Source organism: Bubalus bubalis, chromosome 1, assembly GCF_019923935.1.
Source record: "Bubalus bubalis isolate 160015118507 breed Murrah chromosome 1, NDDB_SH_1, whole genome shotgun sequence".
Taxonomy (NCBI): Eukaryota; Metazoa; Chordata; class Mammalia; order Artiodactyla; family Bovidae; genus Bubalus; species Bubalus bubalis.
This window is the reverse complement of record NC_059157.1, coordinates 98,229,760-98,251,517: the sequence shown is the minus strand read 5'-3', so window position 1 is coordinate 98,251,517 and position 21,758 is coordinate 98,229,760. Positions and strand designations below refer to the sequence as shown.

The 21,758-nt window shown below is 37.7% G+C and overlaps 1 protein-coding gene across 1 annotated transcript in view; it reads left to right on the top strand.

Annotated features, from left to right (window-relative positions):
• IFT57 (intraflagellar transport 57) overlaps nt 1-20,288 on the top strand; it is a 72,738-nt gene extending 52,450 nt beyond the window's left edge. Inside the window, exons 7-11 of the mRNA XM_025283524.3 lie at nt 12,850-12,921; nt 14,194-14,325; nt 15,642-15,704; nt 18,446-18,512; nt 19,553-20,288. Coding sequence (XP_025139309.3) covers nt 12,850-12,921; nt 14,194-14,325; nt 15,642-15,704; nt 18,446-18,512; nt 19,553-19,731 — 513 coding nt within the window. The 3' untranslated portion in view covers nt 19,732-20,288. The remainder of the gene's footprint in view (nt 1-12,849; nt 12,922-14,193; nt 14,326-15,641; nt 15,705-18,445; nt 18,513-19,552) is intronic.
• Nucleotides 20,289-21,758: the final 1,470 nt, after the last annotated feature.

The following is a 21,758-nucleotide window of genomic DNA, read 5'->3' as shown; positions in this document are numbered from 1 at the left end:
AATGATTTTTAGCTGCTTCTCTCAATGCTGAACATTCAGGATATTCTGTGTTTAAACTTGGTTGATGATGCTTTCCTTCCTGTTTACCCTGAGTGTGATAAATGTTTCAACTGGATCCCGAAAGGTTTCATTTATCACAAGTTGAAACAGTTTTTGCTTTAGAGATTACAATCAGCTCTAACTAAAGAACATCAACAGTGGTAGATTTTTAAGTAAATAACCAATAAAAATTACATGTTACGTAAATGCTGTAGAGGAAAGTGATTCATGCCTCATGGCAGATATACCTCAGGTAGACGTTTGTGATTGAGAGCGTGGAGTTAATACACATTGATTATAACTGGAATTTCTAGACTGCCTAAATATTTCATTATTGCAAAGTATAATTTCATGTTTCCTTTTAATTACTTAATATAAAATATGAATTGAAGCAGAAACCATTTATCATATGGACCTCTCTATGAAATGCACTTTGTAATTGCCTTGCCTCATTTTTCCAATCAATAGAGCAGTTCTCACCATCAGAATGTTTTATTACAAATTTCTTAACATTTGTACAGATTGTTACCCCCATAGTCTTTATCCCATTATATGTGGTTGTTTCTTTATGCCATGGTATCAATTTATGTTTCTTAGTTCTTCAAATATGTAGATGACTTCCGTTTTTGTTTTTTGAGTATCAGTATGAGATCAAAGTTTTGATGATTAATTCTTGAGGTTGAGAGGGACTGGCAAGGTCATCCCTTCTGGCCCTCCACCATAGTTCCTCAGCGTCCTGTGAAATAATGACATTCTGAGTCAGCCTGAGAGTGTTCCTGCATTTTCAGAAGAGCCCCTTTCTCTGCCTTGCCAAATCTCTTCTCAAGGCTCATGTCATGACTCTATCTAAAGTTTGGAAGCCTTCATTCAGAAGATTTGGACTTTTAAAAGGGTTGTGGATAGAGTAAGCATGAATAATAAGACTGAGTCAACATATGAAAATGCTTAGTAGCAGATGGTAATCAGTAAAGATAATCTCTGAGCACACATTAGAAATGTTATTTTTTCATCTAACAAGGTATTTTATGGAGAGATTATGGATCTCCAGTTTCAGTTCAATTACAGTCAGGTGTGAGGATCCCAGTGATTGCTATGATAGCCTTTGCTTACCCTTTATGTGCACGTCTTATTTTTCTGTACAAGAGGAATATCTAGGAAGCAAGAACTTTCCGAGGAAATACATATTTCTAGCATGATTCCCACGCCCCCTGCAACATAGAGCATACACCGAACATACATACTGAACTCTTCCTAAGTCGTATGGTTAGTTCTTTGAACACTTAGAAAAATCCTGCTTCCACACCAAAAAGGTGTACCACAGAAGACTTTAAGCTGCTGACAATTAAAGAAAAATCTCCCATTTAAAAATTCAAGGCAACCACATTCTGCAATTATCCTGCAACCTGGTGGGCATTTTTCATTAAGGAAGTAATTTAATCTCATGAAAAAATTATTTAATTTAATACACGGTGTCTCTCTTTTTCTCTCTCACATACACACACGAATACATAAATGTGAGCAGTGATGAAGCTGAAAATTAATGTAACAATTAGGACAGGAAGAAGCGATTGCAAAACTGCTTGTGCAGAGTGGCAAAAAGCGAGAATACGGATGATATTCCGTCATTAGAGTAGGGAGTGTTCTGGGTGGAGGAGGGAAATATGCTGCTCATATCCTTGCAGAGTATGATAAATTATTGACCTATTCCAAAAATATTTGCTACAGTGAACTTGGCCATATGCAGCTCCTTCTTTCAAGCTGTCTTCTCTGCCTCTTTGATTTAACCTGATTTCCTGCTATCAGATTACCAGAGAATTTTGTCATTGACTGTGGATGGGATATTAACCATGTCACAGGAACATCAGTATTCCAGAGTGAAATCTTGAGACTGATCACTTTGGGACCGCAGCTCACCCTTGGCCCTATCTCTGTATGACTGCAGTGACAGTTATCATTTTAATAACTAGCTCTGGCTCCCTCTGGTTAAAACACAGATGAGTTGTCCAGGTCCCCTGCCAAGCAAGGCCTTGCTGCCCAGTATCAGAGAGTGCTGTCTGCAGACAACCTCCAGCTGTCAGCTCCTTCAATACAGAGCTGCCTAACCCAAGCTCATGCCCTGCCAGGGTAGCCCACATCTGGCTTATGTGAGTTGTTTATAGTTTGTGACTTACATACATAATGCTGATTTGAAAATTCTTGAACATGTCATTTGGGAAACATAAGTACACATTTCTCCTACAGTTTCTACTAAGAATGGAATTACTGGGTCATAGTGTCTGCCTATGCTCACCTTTAGCAGACCCTGCCAGATATTGATAGTTTTTGAAAGTAATTATACGATTGTATACTCCTTCCGGCCTTGTCTGAAAGTTCCAGTTGCTCCCCATTTTCTTCAGCATTTAGTATAGTTTTAGTCTTTTTTATTTTAATCATCATGGTGAGTTTCCTGTGATGTCTCATTGTCATTTTAATTTGCTTTTTCCTGATGCCTGATGAAGTTGTGCCCATTTCCATATGCTTATTTGGCAATTGGGTATTCCCTTTTAATGGCTTCCCTGGTGGTTCAGTCAGTAAAGCATCTGCCTGCAATGTGGGAGACCCGGGTTTGATTCCTGGGTCAGGAAGATCCCCTGGAGAAGGAAATGGCAATCCACTCCAGCACTCTTGCCTGGAAAATCCCATGGACGGAGGAGCCTGATAGGCTACAGTCCATGGGGTCGCAAAGAGTCGGACATGACTGAGCGACTTCACTTTCTTTCTTTTTGTCTTTTGCTATTGGGTTACCTGCTTTTTCTTTTGATTTAAAGAAGTTTTTTTTATATACCCTGGACATGAGTCCTTTGTCAGACCTATTAATATGTATTGTAAATATCTACCTTTTGGCTTTCTTTTCACTCTTATTGGTGTACTGTGATAAAATGGCTTAATTGTAATATACTCAAATGATGTGTTTTGGAGAGAGTGGCATATGGCCGATATTTGTGTTTTAATCTTTGTTTCAATAATCTTTATTTAAATCTAGGTTTAAGAATCTTTGCTTCCCAGTGTTACAAAGATAATCTCCTGTTTTCTTCTTGATGCTGTATTGTTTTACCTTTTTCATTGAGATCTGCAGTCCATCTAACATTTATTCTTATATACAGTGTGAGAGTGTAAGGCAGAATTCAAGATGTATTTGGTTTTCATATGTTTATGCAATTGACCCAATTTATTTTTAAAAATTTTCTTTTTACCAGTGCTCTGCTTTGTCATAAAAAGAGAACATGTTTTTGTGGGTCTGTATCTGGACATTCTGTTTTATTTCATTGGTCTCTTTGTTTCAGTAGTATCTCTTAGATTTTATTTTCTGTTTATTTGTTGCTGCTATTTAAAATACATTTATCTGTGTATGTGTGTATTTGTACACATCTCGAGCAAACTTGCTAAACTCACTTATTCATTCTAACTGTAGGCCTGTAGACTGTTTTGCATTTTCTGTGTATACAATTATATTATCTGCAAATAACATCCATCTTATTTCTTTCTTTATAAGCCTTATCCCTTTTATTTCCTTTATCTTGTCTGAAATATACTGTTTAAGTTGGATATACATTGGATATACGTGGCATTAGTAAGGAGAACGCTTTCAGTATTTCAGTTTTACCATTAAGGATGATGTTAGCTTTATGAATTTTATAAATATCATAAGATGGGTTAAGGAACTTTGTTTTTTGTTCCTAGTTTGTTGAGTTATTATTATGAATGGATGTTAAATTTTTTCAAGTGATTTTTTTCTTTATTCATCTATTGAAATGACCATTTGATTTCTCTCTTCTTGTTTTCTCTCATGTTATAATGGTTTATTGAGTATTAAACTAACCTTGCATTTGGAATTAATGTACCTTAATCATGTTATATTATCTTTTTGTATGTTACTGAATTCTGTTGGCTGTTAGGTTTTTATATCTCTACAAAAGATACTGATCTGTATTTTTTTTCTTGTTTTTTAAATATCTTTGTCAGGTTTTCGTGTGATGCTCTGAAGTTCTTATAAAACAAGTTGGCAGTTGCTATCCCTTTTTCTTCTATTTTCTGGTAGAGTTCACATAAGGTTGTTGTTATTTCTTTCTTAGGTGTTTGAGAAAACTCACTGATAATGCCATATAGGTATAGGAATTCCCTGGTTGCCCATCTTCCACTGCTGAGGGCGCAGAGTCAATCCCTGATTGAGGAACTAAGCTCCCACAGGCCATGCAGCATGGCCAAAAACAAAACGAGACACACAGGTAAAGCATGTAGGTGTGGCTGTTTCTTTGTGAAAAAGTTTATAATTACATATGTTCATCCTAAAATGTTTCATATTTTTTCATTATACTATTGATATATAAATACATTCTTATAAAAATTCAAATATTAAAGATAAAACTAAAGACTCCTTTAACCATCACCCCATAAAATTTTTAGTTGTGCTTTACTGCATTTCATCAGAGACACGACTTGATATCCTGTGGTGGTCTTTGCAGGTTTAGGCTCTACCCAATTTGCCTGTGTGAGCTTGGGCAGCCTACTTTGAAGTAGCCACATCTCAATATCCTCATGAAGTTTTTAAGAGAATCCTATGTGGTGATTTTAGAAACAATGTTTAACATGGTGCCTGACACATATAAAGCATTCCTTGAATATTAACATTGAAGTTGCTATTATTAGACTTAAAAAGATCTCAGAATGGATGGAAGGTACATAGGATTTCCTCCCCAGAGTGATTTGTAAAAATTCCCAGAGAAAGTGAAATCAGAGTTGAAACAAAGGTTTAAAAAGAAAAAATGGGTTAGACGCTTTTCATGGAGGGAGCCCGTAAAAGCTGTTGTAAATGGTTTTATGTTCATTAAAATAAAACTGTAAAAACAGAACAATGAATGAAGATTTCATCACTAATTATTCTTAACAGAGTTGAGGGAGGAACAGTAAGAATAGAGGGAAAAGGTGGGACATACAGCAGAAAAGGTGGGACATACAGCAGAAGTAACATTCTGTGATGGAAAGCAGTTCAAGACATCAGGGCCTTGGGACCCTGCCCCTGCCCTTGGGGGCTGGAGCGAAAGGCGCCCATAGATCAGTCAGCTGTGCCCTGGCATGGACTTTTCCTGAGCCTGTAAGAAAACCATCCCAGTACACACGAAGGTGCCTTCCTCAGCTTTTCTATATCAAGAGTCTTTGGCACAATGCCTTTCCACACATAAAGAAGCTCAAACTTGGGTGGAAAAAAAAAAAAAAAAACTGAGAGTTTGACATTTCACAAGTTGTAAATTAGTAAAACTTATACACAGATAAAAGTTCCATTTGCCATCCCTAGCTCATGTTTCAGACTCTCTTTTCCCTGCTATTTCAGAGAGGCGCTTTAAGCACTAAGTTGGGAAAAAACAAAATGTCTCTATGTATGCAAAGGAAATTGTTCAGGTGTTGTTCTGTTGAAGTAAAACCCAAAGATCTGTAGTCTTTCAGTCACCTTAACTTTTGTAACTAGATCTCATGCATTTTGATTTTATGGTATACCATGAATCACCATCTGCAAAGATGTTATCACAGTTCTCCAGTTTCTGAAAAAGGGAGATATATAATTTGGTACTCAAGAATTTGGAACAGGGAGGAGGATTATAGTTTCAACAATACCTTTGCCATCTACCTCACAGTGACAGAACTACACACAAGATTTTGTATGAAAGGATTTGTAAAACAGAAGGAAAGTCTAAAGCAGTGATATTCTCTATCATTATTAGTTTTCTCATTTCCACAGAGAGAAGAAACGTGCTAGATTAGATGAAAAGGTCACCTTCAATAGCAATGAGAAATGATGCTTAATAAGACACACGTGGAGCACTTTGGAATAGGTGACCAGTAATCTCTCGTAGTCCATGTGATCTCACTTGACACGTAACAAAAAGAAATCTTGGCTTACCTTAAGTACTCTTTGGTAGTTCATTTTATGACAAAGAAAAGCAGCATATAGTATGTGGAAGAGGCACCAGCATGGAATGCTTTCCACTTTCCAGACATGAAACTTTGGAAAGGTCATTTAACCTGATTCTTTTCTTCTCTATAAATTACGTATATATAGTCAGATTTCTGTATCACAAACCACCCCCAAATCACAGTGGTTTACAACAATAATAACATACATTTATTCTCATTCAAGATATGCATCTGCCGATGTGTGCTCAGCTGTGGCTTTGCTCCAGCTGCTTTCCATGTTTCTTATTCTCAGACCTATAGGATAAACCCTTTGTGGGGCTTGCCTATTATCATGGCTGAAAGAAAGGGCAAGTGAGTTGACAATACCTCTTACAGCTTCTGCACAGTCCTGGCGTAGGCCCTGCCCATCATCACTCCACTGGCCAAAGAGAATCACGTGGGCAAGGCCAGCATGACTGGACCAGTGAAGTGCACTTCTCCCACAACCAGCAGCAAGTCACATAACCCTATTACAGGCAAGGATAGCGGTGAAAAAGAAGGGACAAGGAATATCTACTAGTGCTCTCAAACGTTGTGAGTCTCAGACAAGAGAAGTATTTAAAAGTGCCTCATAACCAAATGGATTCTCTCTTATTTAAGAATTGCTGTTATTGTTTAACATTTCTTCTTACTGCTTCTTATTTGGAGGATCGGATCCTAACATATCATTGAAACCTATATTCTCCATTCTTACCACTAACCTTTCTAAAGTTTTTAACTCGCTCACTTGTAGTTTTTTAAAGCTATGTATTCATGTTTTGGGACCTCCCAGATGGCTCAGTGGTGATGAATCTGCCTGCAACTTAGGAGACACAGGTTCGATTCCTCAGTTGGGAAGATCCCCTGGAGAAGAAAATGGCAACCCACTTCAGTATTCTTGCCTGGGAAATCCCATGGACAGAGGAGCCTGGTGGGCTACAGTCCATGGGGTAAAAGAGTTGGATACAACTTAGCAACTAAACAACAACATTCATGTTTTTAAAATGTTACAAGTACAATTATTTATATCCTCTATTATAGCTATATTAAACCCCTTTCAGAAATGTCTTTGGGCACCCAGAAAGTTTTTGATATTTTTTCTCCTGATGATTAAAAGTGACAAGATTCTCTTATAGGAAATTGGGAAAGTGTTGTTAGAATGAGGAAGAAATTTAAAATACCAATATTCAAATCCTGTTTTAATAAACACAAAAATATACACAGATATTAATTTTTACTGGGTGGACAACTAATGAATATACTCTATTGGCAGTGTTTTTCCACCTTACTGTATGCTGCTGCTGCTACTGCTGCTAAGTCGCTTCAGTCGTGTCCAACTCTGTGCGACCCCATAGACAGCAGCCCACCAGGCTCCGCCGTCCCTGGGATTCTCCAGGCAAGAACACTGGAATGGGCTGCCATTTCCTTCTCCAATGCATGAAAGTGAAAAGTGAAAGTGAAGGCGCTCAGTCGTGTCCGACTCTTAGCGACCCCAGTCGTGTCCGACTCTTAGTGACCCCATGGACTGCAGCCTACCAGGCTCCTCCATCCATGGGATTTTCCAGGCAAGAGTACTGGAGTGGGGTGCCATTGCCTTCTACATGTGTGAAAAACAGGCTTTTTTTTCTATGAAATATTTTTGATATGAATTTAACATTTTAATATACAATATTATGTATTGAATATAAAATCATATGGAATTTTAAAATCCAGTGATGAGCACTTATGAACCCAGTACCCAACCTGAGAGAGAACTGGACCATTACAATACCCTGGAAGTTGTCCATGTGCTGCCCGGCTGCTGCCCCTCCCCACCCCACCCCGGAGATAATCACTGTCCTCTGATTTGTGTACTGCCAGTAGCTGCTGCTGCCTTTTCTTTTTTTTTTTTCCTTTTTAGTGTTTTCACATATATGTGTGTCCTTCCCAGGTAGCTCAGTAAAGAATCTACCTGCAATATAGGAGACCCAGCTTTGATCCCTGGGTCGGGAAGATTCCCTGGAGAAGGCAATGGCAACCCACTCCAGTATTTTTTTATGGAGAATTCCACGGACAGAGGAGCCTTGTGGGCTACAGTCCCTGGGATCACATAGAGTGGGGCATGACTTGGCGACTAACCCAACAACATGCGTGTACATCTCCAAATAGTGAATCCTTGACTTTGCTTTGAGCTTTATAAAAACGTTACCATACTACATTGTTTTTAGGAATGAAATATATGTTGCAGAATTAGTTTAAATCGTCCTCTACTGTTATTTAGAGAGTGTTCTGCTCTTTTACACAGAGCTTATACATTGGCCTTTGTGTGTATCCCAATTATTTCCTTGGGAATAATTTCTAGAGGTGAAATTGCTGGGTTAAAGTGTAAGAACACTTTTATAACGCTTTTATAAAAATAGTTGTATGTCAGGAAATGTGTCCATCTCAAAGATTTTAAGAAAACAAGCATTCAGATTTGCCTGGCAGATAATTATAGATCATTACTAGTTTTCCACTTTAAAAGGCAATAAGAATACACAAATGTCCCGTTAGCTTATCAAATTAGAAAGTCCAAAACCAAATTCTTCAGTATTTCTGACCCCCTGAAATCTATTCTGTTCTTGTCACACTGTGATTGTACTATGCTCTCAGTTCCTAAGGCTAGAAACCTTGCAAACATCTCTCTACTTGCCCACCTCCTCTTCAGCCGCCTCACATTTGCCCTGAGTCAATAATCAAATACTTGTAGTCTATCTCTGCAATGTCCCTGGAATCCACCCCTTCCCTTCCATTCTTACAAGCACTGCTCTGATAAACCCCTGCTAATCTGTCAAGTGGACCATGACACAGCCTCTTAATTGGTCTGCTGCTGCTGCTGCTGCTAAGTCACTTCAGTTGTGTCTGACTCTGTGCGACCCCACAGACGGCAGCCCACCAGGCTCCCCCATCCCTGGGATTCTCCAGGCAAGAACACTGGAGTGGGTTGCCATTTCCTTCTCCAATGCATGAAAGTGAAAAGTGAAAGGGAAGTCGCTCAGTCGTGTCCGACTCTTAGTGACCCCATGGACTGCAGCCCACCAGGCTACTCCGCCCATGGGATTTTCCAGGCAAGAGTACTGGAGTGGGTTGCCTTTGCCTTCTCCAATTGGTCTGCTACCTGCCTTCAATCTCTTAACCTTTCTAATTAGTCCTTCACTCTGTTACTTTCTCAAAACACAGACTTGTCTTTAAAACTGAAACTAAAAATCTCTGATAGCTCTCCATTATCTCTACAAGATAAAATCCACACTTCTTAATTAAAGCCCTTGATCTAATTTAACCTACCATCTCCAGCTTTGTTCCCTTGTGATTTAACCACCCCACCCTAAGAACTTTGTGTGTTATATTCTAGCCAGCCTGGCCTACTGTTCTCTATATATTTTTCTGTTTTCCCTTGTTCTTGTTACTCCCTCAGCCTAAAATACTGTTCCTCTCCCCCTCCTTTTCAGCAAGTTGAAATGCTAGTACTCATGTTTAAAGGTTCCAGTGAAACGCCAGCTCCTCCATGGAGCTTAACATCAATGTAAGTTATCATAGTTATGCACAGATGAGTCAGGCATGTTTGCTTCTCTCAAAATACTTTGAATATCAAAAATGAAAAAAAAATGCATGTTTTAAACATTTGCTGGATAGAAAACAATGCTAGGTAGAAAAAAGTAGAACACAAAACTATTTTAAACACCAGTTACACTAAATTTTCAATGTATGTATAAATATATGTGTATGTTTATACATTTATATATGTAAATATATACACACATATACATATATATCTATTGACAGAGACAGAGACTGATAGGAATACTTGAGCTTGATGTTTATTAAGCTTCTAACATTTTTTTTTAATCAGGCAGGATGAGTACTTCTTTACAAAATTATTATAATGATACTTGTTAGGTTCATTATCTTTCATCAAGATGCTTGCTTGAGCTTAAACAGGTTTCCATTTTAAAACTTAACCATATTAGGTCTAGGTGCAGGAGGTCAGCCAGTTGTTTCTCCTTCCTTTTCCTGTGTTGACTGGCTTAGTTGGAGCAGCCTGTTTCCTGGTCACGTCTGTCTAACCATAGTCATAGGTCGTGAGCAGTCCCCTCAACTATATAAAGGCATTGCTCTAGATGACTATTAGATGGGTGAATTGATGATCTTCAAGGTTCTTTCCACGCCCTATATTCTGAGATACTTTCCACTCATGAGACAGAAAAAATGTTTAAGGACACAGCAAAGTGCTGTTTGTTCTCTGCTCTGGGGTTTCCCTAGTGGCTCAGGCAGTAAAGAATCTGTCTGCAATGCCAGAGACCCAGGTTTGATCCCTGGGTCAGGAAGATCTCCTGGAGAAGGGACTGGCTTCCCACTCTGGTATCCTTGCCTGAGGAGCCTGGCAGGCTACAGTCCATGGGCTCGCAGAGTTGGACACAACTGAGCAACAAACACTTCTTTCAGTAGCACCTTCACTGGTGTCAAGCAGCCAGTTTCTCCTTTTTTTAACTCTGAACTGCCAAAAGATACTGTGTGGGGATTAGTACATTGGGCTTCTGATCCACATGCACCACTACCGCTGGGGCCTTGGACGCGGCCCTTTCTGTCACTGAGCGTCTGTTTGCCTATCTGTGAAATGCTGAAGGTCAGGCTAGATGCTCTTTGAGCTTCTTTGCAGATGTAATTTCATAATTGATATGTGTGAAATATCCAAGGATTTTTTACCATATAATCACAGACACATGTTTCGAAGTTAAGAAATCATTAGAATAGAACTATTCACAAAAGAGTTTTTCCTTCATAAAGTGGTGTAGATATAAAATGGGAGCAGGAAGGGAGAAAATGCAGGAAGGTATGTGTGACTGAGGGATAGCCTGGCCCCATCACTTACTTCAACTCACCTTAATATTTTTTCTCTTCTGATGAATATTTCTCAAGTCTTAAAATTGTTACCTGTAGTAATATAAATCAAAAATTTTGAGAATCTCTTCTAGGAAATTAAAATGTTGGGATAGATTTTAAATATGCACACAAATTTAGATCAGTCTAGAAGTAGTAGAATATGTCTCAAATATATGAACTCTTAATAATCATTATAGAGATTTCTTAAGAGAGAGACTCTGAAGTCTAAACAAGAGAGCCCCATTTTAATTTCAAGGGACAAACTAATATTTGATATATGATACAAGTTCAAACTACTTTACAATTGAGCTCGTTTCATATGCTAGCAAGGTAATGCTTAATATCCTTCAAGCTAGGCTTCAGCAGTACGTGAACCAAGAACTTCCGGATGTACAAGCTGAATTTAGAAAAGGCAGAGGAACTAGAGGTTAAATTGCCAACATCCATTGGATCATAGAAAAAGCAAGAGAATTCCAGAAAAACATCTGCTTCATTTACTACACTAAAGCCTTTGGCTGTGTGGGTATAACAAACTGTGGAAAATTCTGAAAGAGATGGGAATACCAGACCACCTTACCTGCCTCCTGAGAAACCTGTATGTGGGTCAAGAAGCAACAGTTAGAACCGGACATGGAATAACAGACTGTTTCAAAGTTGGGAAAGGAGTATGTCAAGGCTGTATATTGTCACCCTGGTTATTTAACTTCTATGCAGAGTACATCATGTGAAATGCTGCAATGGATATATCTATCACAAGCTGGAATCAAGACTGCCAGAAGAAATATCAACAACCTCAGATATGTAGATGATACTCCCCTAATGGCAGAAAACAAAGAGGAACTAAAGAGCCTCTTGATGAAGGTGAAAGAGGAGAGTGAGAAAGCTGACTTAAAACTCAACTTTAAGAAAACTAAGATCATGCCATCCAGTCCTATCACTTCATGACAAATAGATAGGGAAACAATGGAAACAGTGAGAGACTATTTTCTTGGGCTCCAAAATCACTGAAGATGGTGATTGCAGCCATGAAATTAGGACACTTCTTCCTTGGAAGAAAAGCTATGACAAACCTAGACAGCATATTAAAAAGCCCAGACATCACTTTGCTGACAAAGGTACATCTAGTCAAAGCTGTGATTTTTCCAGTAGTCATGTACAGTTGTGAGAGTTGGACCATGAAGAATGCTGACTGCCAAAGAATTGGTGCTTTTGAACTGTGATGTTGGAGAACACTCTTGAGAGTCCTTGGACTGCAAGGAGATCAAACCAGTCAATCCTAAAGGAAATCAACCCTGAATATTCTTTGGAAGGACTGATGCTGAAGCTCCAATACTTTGGCCATCTGATGTGAAGAGCTAATTAATTGTATAAAACCCTGATGCTGAAAAAGATTGAAGGCAAGAGAAGGGGGCAATAGAGGACAAGATGGTTCCATGGCTTCACCGACTCAATGGACATAAGTTTGAGCAGACTCTGGGAGATGGTGAAGGATGGGGAAGCCTGGCGTGCTGCAGTCCATGGAGTCACAAAAAGTTGGACATGACTTAGCAACTGAAAAAAAACTTGATTCCAGAGTTGCTTCTGTTATACATAATTGTTACTGTTTAAACAAGTATTTCTTTTCTAGTAATTAGTTTTTTTTTTTCCCCATTTTGATGGGTAGTCATAAATATTAACCACCAGCAGTGCAGGGATAATTTATATTCAAATTGTCAGACATCACTCTGTGAACACATAAAATAATTTAAATTTATTTAGAATCTTTTATCCTGAAGTGCTCTACACATATTTCTTTATAATCTGATTGCAGGCTATATATAGGCCTCTCCTACCTGAAACAGAGCAGCAACCAAAGTAATTAAAATAAAGAATACAGCTTCAAAAATGTAGAAGAAAGAAGGAAATGTATTTTTCACTTGTTCCTCTATGCTCTTATCCCTATAGGATTGGAGAATCCATGTTGACCAAATGCACCAGCACAAAAGTGAAATTGAATCTGCTCTAAAGGAAACCAAGGTATGTGAATTACTTCAGATGAGTCCATGAGTCCATTTATTCATCTGTGAAGTACCTGTTAAGGGAAGACATGAAAGAAAAGTGGCGCAGTCCTCACCCTTGAGGAGTTTACTGATCGAATATACCATATTATATTTCAACAGCCCTAAGATTTAAACCAACTAAAGAAAAGTAACTATTTAAAAGATGTGTGTATGTATATGTATATATATATATAGTTTATTGCATACTTTAGATATAGTTTATTTATATATGTAGGCGTGTTAGAACCATTTCATCATTCTTTCCTCTTTGAATCCCAAAGAATAACAGAGCGCCAGGCCAGCAATGCCTAGAACCTACAGCTTCCAGGCTTGCTGCCCTGCCAGAAATAGGGACTTTTGGAGACTACCACAAGGAAGCCAAGCTGGAGTAAGGTTCTGGTTCCCAGACTGGAGCTATAAGTTTGGTTTGGTTTGGTTTGAACAGTATAAGTTTATTTTTCCACAGTTCCAGAGGCTAGAAGTCTGATAATCAGGATGCCAGCTGACCGGGTTGTAGGGAGGGCTCTCTTCCTGGCTCACGTGCAGCCACTTACTCGCTGTGTCCTCACATGGGGAAAGAGAGCTATGATGTCTCTTCCTCATATTATAACAACACCAGTTCTGTGAGCTCCACTCTGATGACCTCATTTAATCAAAATCACCTCCTAAAAGGCTCCAATACAGTCACTTGAGGGGAGATGGGGGAAAGGAAGGCATCAACATATTAATTTCGGAAAACGCAATTCAATCATAGAAAGATTGCTCATGCCAAAGTATGAATCTGCTATAGAACCCCTTATTCCCTCTGGATACCACTCAAAACTGGCATCCTTTTTGTGTCACCCAATGATGTCACTGCAGACTAGAGTGATAAGTTTAATGATCTACTTCCAGCTGCAATATTCCAGTCATCTTTGAATTGTGCTTATAAGAAAATCATGTTATTCCCTTACCTACTTTGATTGTGAACTTTAAAGCAAATTCCACTCACACATTTTGGATTTGCATAAGGACAAATAAATCAACTAACACTACCAGGTGCTTTTTAATTTTAACATTCTGCAGAGTGTGACTAAAATAATTCTCCTTGCAGACTTTTTTGTTACTGAAAATTTCAAACTGTTTCATCTTTTTTATTTGTAACTAAGAATTTGTGGGCTGAACGGAGGGAGATTTAACCCATTTAAAACTACTTCGGAAAAACATAATTGTGCATTCTTTGCCTATTAAAATTTCATGAAATTTCTAGGGATTTTTGGACAGACTTCATAATGAAATTAGTAGGACTCTGGAAAAGATTGGCAGCCGAGAAAAGTACATCAACAATCAGCTCGAGCACTTGGTTCAGGAATATCGCGCAGCTCAAGCCCAGCTGAGTGAGGTAACTGAAGAGTGATGCCTGGGGCTCATTCCAGTTCATGACTCTGATTCCTAAACTTGACACAGCACTTCTCTTCTAGAGGGTCATGCAGTACTTTTCACAAACAGCAGCACAATAATTCTCTGCCCACATTCGGAAGCAAATGGAACTTGTCATCTCCATTTTACGTGTGATAGAAATGACATCCTAGGAGTCTTTAAAATGCATCTCTTCATCTGATTGAAGTAAAAGAAGTCATATATTCCTTAGAAAAGGAACAGAGTGTCAGGACACCTGGTTTTGTTTCTAAGTCTGCTGTTAATTTACTGTCTGAGTAGGAGGAAGTAGAAGAGTATGCATTTACATGTGTCGGGGGAAAAGACAGCTTTGCCATAATGGCTTACAACCACATAATAAGGGATATGAAAGCAAGACACATTCAAAGACAGCAGTTTAATTAATTAAATGAGCACATTTTTTGATCCTTTCAAAGTTTTAGAATTTCAACCAAAACTAAAATAAAAACCTTCATCCTTTGAAAGCAGCCATGCTTTGTTCCAGCGGTAGGGATCTAATGGCTTTTCTCTGGGATTTATGCTCCCCACTTTCCTGATGTTGAGGAAGACCACTAAGAGCACTTACCGATGTCAGTTGAAGGCAGACAGGGTTAGAAGGAGAAAAGAACGGGAATAAACTGGAGATACTTCTGTATTAATACTTTTAGGAGTTCTCAAAGATGAAGCAGAAACTAACCTTCACATTTTTTATTGTTTGTTTAATTAACTGTTCACACATATACACACGTATTCATGGGTATTTTTATTTTTAAAATGCTGTAAAAAGTCTCTGATTAAAGCCACCCTGTATTTCTCAAACACTGACACTAAATAATTGTTAAATTAGTTCCCAAGAACATATTCTATATTCTCATACTGCTTGTTAAATCTTACTAATTACTGATTCTGATGTTCTATTGTTTTTGAGAACGAGTTTTCTCTGCATAGCAGGCAGATTAGATCAACCAAGAGCCATTGTCTAAACTGTTGAGGAATGGCTGAGGACAAATTTTTATTGTGAATTGTGGCCCTGTGTGCTACACAGTCAGTATATGGTGATTAAGGTAGTTCACCCTTATATAGTGTTTTCATTAAATTATTGGTGCCTGTTAGGAACATTCAAATAGCTGCTGTTAAAATGTCGCTTTTCACAAATGTATTCACAGACAAGGAAGGGGGTTGTCATAGAATGATATGCAGAAATTGTAAATACAAAGAGGTCATATTTAAGTAATCTGCTTGTTTTGATTTTGCCATTAAACAAAATATTTTCTCCTTCAGGCAAGGGAGCGTTACCAGCAAGGAAACGGTGGAGTAACTGAAAGGACCAGAATCCTGTCTGAGGTACACACTGTTCACCCAGATTCTCACCTGGCAGCAGGGCCCTGCTGTTGACAGCCATGGATGGGTTAATACTGCTACAGCCACGATTGTTTACTTTAGTATTTGCTTCCTGTGGCTCTAAATCCTTTTCTTCAGGAGAAAAATCCCTAAATTTTCTTTCCAATGAATCAGTTAGGTATTTATATACCTACTTATTTCCACAAAATGCCTAAAATTGTTTTACTAAATGTAACGTAAAACATGCTGATGATATCCGCACGTTTATAACCTTCCTTAATCTTTTTAAAAACATAATAATTATAATTAATATATAGAAGAGTTAAGTATTTACTTAAATGTCTATAGTAAATTTTAATGTTAGTATTTAAGATATAATTTTTTTAATGATTGTTGTTGATAACTTGTATGTGATCCTATTTCTCTGTCCACAAATTGAGACTGGCATTTAACCCTTTCCCTTCTAAAGACTTTTTAGAAGGGATTTTTAGAATATTTTTAGAATAGTCTAAAAAGACTTTTTAAAATGTTTACATATATTGTTGTATTTACTTTCATCATTTTGCAAGAGACAGAAGACCTAATATATATTAGTTATATTAATAATACATGTATTATATTTTATGTATTAGGTCTTACCTTTAAATATGTGTGTGTGTGTGTGTGTGTGTGTGTGTGTGTGTGTATATAAATAATACATACTCCCACTTCTCACTGAAGAGCTGAGAGGAAAAAAGACCTGAAAAGATCAGTACCCAGTGTGGGACTAAAGTCTAAGTCTATCTTTGGATACACTCAAGTATAATTGTTACAAACTTTTCTGTATAGTGGGCTTCCTAGGTGGCTCAGTGGTAAAGAATCCACCTGCCAGTGCAGGAGACACAGGAGATGCGGGTTCAATCCCTGGGTCGGGAAGATCCCCTAGAGAAGGAAATGACAACCCACTTCAGGATTCTTGCCTGGAGAATTCCATGAACAGAGGTGGGCTCTAGTCCATGGGGCCACAAAGAGTCTGACATGACTGAGCAAACAGAGCACACACACACACATTTCTATACAGTAGAATTAAGCTTTTTTCCTGGAGATTATTTGAGAAGTAAATGGTTATTTTAAAATAATAAAAATATTACTTTAGAAATACTTAGACTCTAGTCCTGTGGTGCTTCTTGGCAGATAAAACATTATACAGAACTAAAGTGCTCACTTACGTTAGGTAAATTAACACTGGAAGGGAGTCCAGGGAACCATTTAGTTCTTTCAGAGTATGTAGTTATCCCCAGTTGTAACATTTCAGATGCCTGAACAAAATTAATTTGCTTTACTTGGATGTGCACTTTATTCCCAAGGAAGTTTTTACTCACCAGTATGATAAAAAATAAAGACAACTAAGTTACAATAATTATGGTTTGGTTCTAAATTGTATCAAAAATTTTTCAGTTTTTTAAAGGTGGTACTTTCTACCAATATTAATTCTAGTTTGGAAGTTTGCTAATAACAGAGACTATAGTACAATTTTGAGTATGATGTAGAGTATATATAAGGGCCAGTATAGCAGCACAATATGCCTCTTGGAGTTCATGGTTTGGATAAAGCAGTTAGAATATTTTTGCATATAGCCATATGGCATAAATGTTATTTTTAGTGTCCTATAGTGGAAGAGGTGGCATATTCTCTTACAAAACTATAATATTAAGAAAGATACCTAGCAAATCTTTAGAATTAGCAAAGCCTTTAGGATGTTTATGATATTTTAATTAATAACTAGTCATTAGAGACTTGCATGGTAGATGCTATGAGATAACTGCAAGGCTTGAGTGCCTAATGCCTAAAAAAAACAACTTAGATCTTTTTTATTCTATCATGTTACAACCTGAGACAGTTAATGAGAAAGTAATTTGGTGATGTCAGTGTCAGACTTTATTTTTTGGGGCTCCAAAATCACTGCAGATGGTGATTGCAGCCATGAAATTAAAAGAGGCTTACTCCTTGGACGGAAAGTTATGACTAACATAGATAGCATATTCAAAAGCAGAAACATTACTTTGCCAACAAAGGTCCGTCTAGTCAAGGCTATGGTTTTTCCTGTGGTCATGTATGGATGTGAGAGTTAGACTGTGAAGAAAGCTGAGCGGCGAAGAATTGCTGCTTTTGAAGTGTGGTGTTGGGGAAGACTCTTGAGAGTCCCTTGGACTGCAAGGAGATCCAACTAGTCCATTCTGAAGGAGATCAGCCCTGGGATTTCTTTGGAAGGAATGATGCTAAAGCTGAAACTCCAGTACTTTGGCCACCTCATGCGAAGAGTTGACTCATTGGAAAAGACTTTGATGCTGGGAGGGATTGGGGGCAGGAGGAGAAGGGGAGGACAGAGGATACGATGGCTGGATGGCATCACTGACTCAATGGACGTGAGTCTGAGTGAACTCCAGGAGTTGGTGATGGACAGGGAGGCCTGGCATGCTGCAATTCATGGGGTCGCAAAGAGTCGGACACAACTAAGCGACTGAACTGAACTAAACTGACTGAACGATAGGAGCACGCTTAGAAGATAAAAAGCTTGGCATGTCTGCATACTTTATCTTATTGTTCAAATTGGGAAGCCCAAATTATGTCCAGGATACTGCTAATATCTTTGTATCCCTTTATGTGTGTATTATGTCTGAATTATTTGTCTTAATACGTCATTCAAAAATTTGGAAGTTTCTTTAAAATCCAGTGTTCATGAGAACTTTTGTTTTCAATGAAAGGTTACAGAAGAGCTAGAAAAGGTGAAACAAGAAATGGAAGAAAAAGGCAGCAGTATGACCGATGGTGGTAAGTACACACTAATTTTAAGAAGAAAATAAGCAAAAGAAGTGTCTCTCCTTAAGAAATGTATTTTTTAGAAGGTATTAATAAATAGGAAGTCTCCTTTTTAAAATGAATTTGTTTGAAGGAGGGGTACATGGTACAAAAAGATGTCTGATAATCAGTATACTATTTTCCTTATAAATGAGCTGAAAAGAGTCATTTTTACATTTTTTACATTTTACATTTTTACATTATAAATGAGCTGAGAAGAGTCATTCAGGATTTTATTCAAACTATATCTGTTCAGAAATAGGGTAGAAAATATTTAAATATACACTTTGATATGCCTGTTTAAAAAAAAAAGTAATATTTTGTTCTGTTTTCATCCAGTGAGATTCATCATTCCATTTTATTGTACAAAAACACTCAGTGTAGGTGGTAATGTGATGACTCCCTTTTTCACTCACCCTCAGTAGGCCTGATAGTCAAGGGTCAGATAGGGAAGAATTAATATTCCAACAGTAATCATCCTCCATTGTGAGCTAGTTACTTTGACATGGCCTGGTGGTGATTGCCCAAAGGCCTTTCTATGTTCTAGAAAGATTTTAGAGTTCTAATGGTATATACTGAGTGATCTTTCAAAAGGTGATGTATAGAGGGGTTTTAGTATGTTTGAATGAGCCCATTAGCTGTGTCTCAAAGTAATTCTTTTTTCCCTTTGCATCCCTTTTTTAATCTCCTTTCTCCCATAGTATCCTTTTTTCCTTAGACAAATATACTAGCCCATTAAAAAATACTGAAGAAATCATTATATACCCCTTTAGCAACTCTTCCTCTAGAAAAGAAGTTCAGCCTTAGTACATCAAATGCTACATCATTTCCCAGCCTAGAAATTTCAGGTGTTTAAAATGCCACAGCAAAACTGTGTGAATGTCAGTAAATTGTTAGCTATGTTTTTAACCCTATTTTTGGCTTAAGACAAAGTGAGGAAAATGTCATACCATTCTGTAATAAACTGATACTCCAAATGAAAATTTTTATTCCATGTTATTTTCATTCTTCAGCTCCTCTGGTGAAGATTAAACAGAGCTTAACGAAGCTGAAGCAAGAAACCGTTCAGATGGACATTAGAATCGGTGTTGTGGAACACACATTACTCCAGTCAAAACTGAAGGAAAAGTCCAACATGACAAGAGACATGCATGCCACAAGCATTCCAGAATCTGCAATAGGCTCTTATTAAAACATACCATTTTTCATGCTTCTGATTATTGGTTTTTTATAGAAAATCATATTTCATGTTGCATAGATTACAAAGCACAGTTATTCCTCTTAAAGCATGTTGATGGGTATTTTTTTACACATATACACACATATTGTATCATGATGATTATGGATGGTCAAAACTTTTAAATTGAATATAATATTTAATAAAGTAATTTAAAATTCTCGCTTTCAAAGCAGCTTTCACTACTCATTACATAGAGTAAAGCCCTGACCTGGTGGCTGACTGTTCTTACGGTCCCTTGCGTTTGAGAGAGAGGAGCACGGTGCAGAGTGGGTGGCCCATGCCTTCTGCACGTGCTGGTGCTGCTGTCAGCACGTGGACCTCTGGGACAAGCCAGCCCCTTCCATTTGATGCACACACAGTCATCTCAAGTGTTTCTGCTCCCAGATGCAGCCAGCAATGGCTGGCAATTCTTTCCAAAATTCCAAACTACCCCTGCCTCAACTTTATGGTTACCTAAAATTACATTTTTTATAAAAAGCATAAGAATAAAACTTCAGTATCTTTATTAACATTTGAAGTTTATTATTTACCATGACCATTTCATGACTAAACTGATTTTATATCTACTATGATCTAAGGTTCCCTGATAAAAAATAAATATTTCAGTCATGTTTGATTATGTTTCTGTAGTGAATTAAAAGGTGTATACATTTCTCAGTTCTACTTTTTTCTGTGGTATCAGATATACTAAAGAATCATTTTGTAGCAGAAGGAAGGATAGCAAGTCATGTCACAATCATCCTCCTGGTACTGGCAGTCTTTACTTACATAGCTTACTGAGCAACTTTCTCATCTGGCATTTCTAAGTTGGTGATATAAGCAATATGAGAGTGACCAGACTTGCAACTGGGGGAAACTGATGAGATGTGCTCAAACCAGAAGACAGCCCACACTTATTTTTTGAAAATAAGGGGGAAACAAGGATCTAGTGATAAATTTTGATTAGAATACTATATATATGTGTGTGTGTATGCATATATATGTGTATATATATATGACAGAAAAAATAAAATCCCCTTATTTTTCATTTGATTATTTTATTTCCACCCTGCTTTTTTTTTTTAGCCTTTACTTTCCATATATATACTCTCACACACACAAATCTTTTTCTTTCAAACTTTCTAGTTTAAGATTACATTTAGATAAATCAGTATGCATAAACTATTCTTTTACTCAAGAGTGAAAGTGAAAGTCCTGTCTGCCTCTTTGTGACCCCATGGACTATACACTCCATGGAATTCTCCAGGCCAGAATACTGGAGTGGGTAGCCTTTCCCTTCTCCAGGGGATCTTCCCAACCCAGGGATCAAACCCAGGTCTCCCATGTTGCAGGCAGATTCTTTACCAGCTGCGCTATCAGGGAAGCCCATTACTCAAGAGGGTGGCAATCAATACAATGGCAAAGTCAATTTATTTAATTTGGGATAATAGGTAGTTTGAAATGAAGTCCCACATTTTTCCCTTCCTTTATGGTCATTGGGAGGCGCAGAACAGAAAGACCAAAACCTAACTTTTGGACCCACAAACTTAACAGCAGTTTCCTTGGAACTTATTTGCATAGGTATTGTCTTGGCTAAATAGTAATGTGACAAATTCAATCAATGCAGAGGCCTCTTCTAGATAAATGAGAGCTCTCCATAAAATGTGCTTTTACTCAGAAACAAAGTGCACTCTTTATTTCATGCAAATGCAATAATCTAAGAACTTCCAATAACTAGTGTAAGCAACCTATTTTTACTTCCTTTGAAATAATCCAGTTTACTCAGGTTGGGCCAGGTGGTCCTCCTCTCAGTTCCCATAGAGCCCTGTAAATAACAGAACTTGTACTATATTGTCATTATTTTTTTCCTCCATCATCTCTAATAGATTGAGCTGCTTGAAGATAAGGAGAAAATCTTTCTTGTTTCTGTGTTCCTAAACAGTATCAGACTTTATTTTTTGAGGCTGCAAAATCACTGCAGATGGTGACTGCAGCCATGA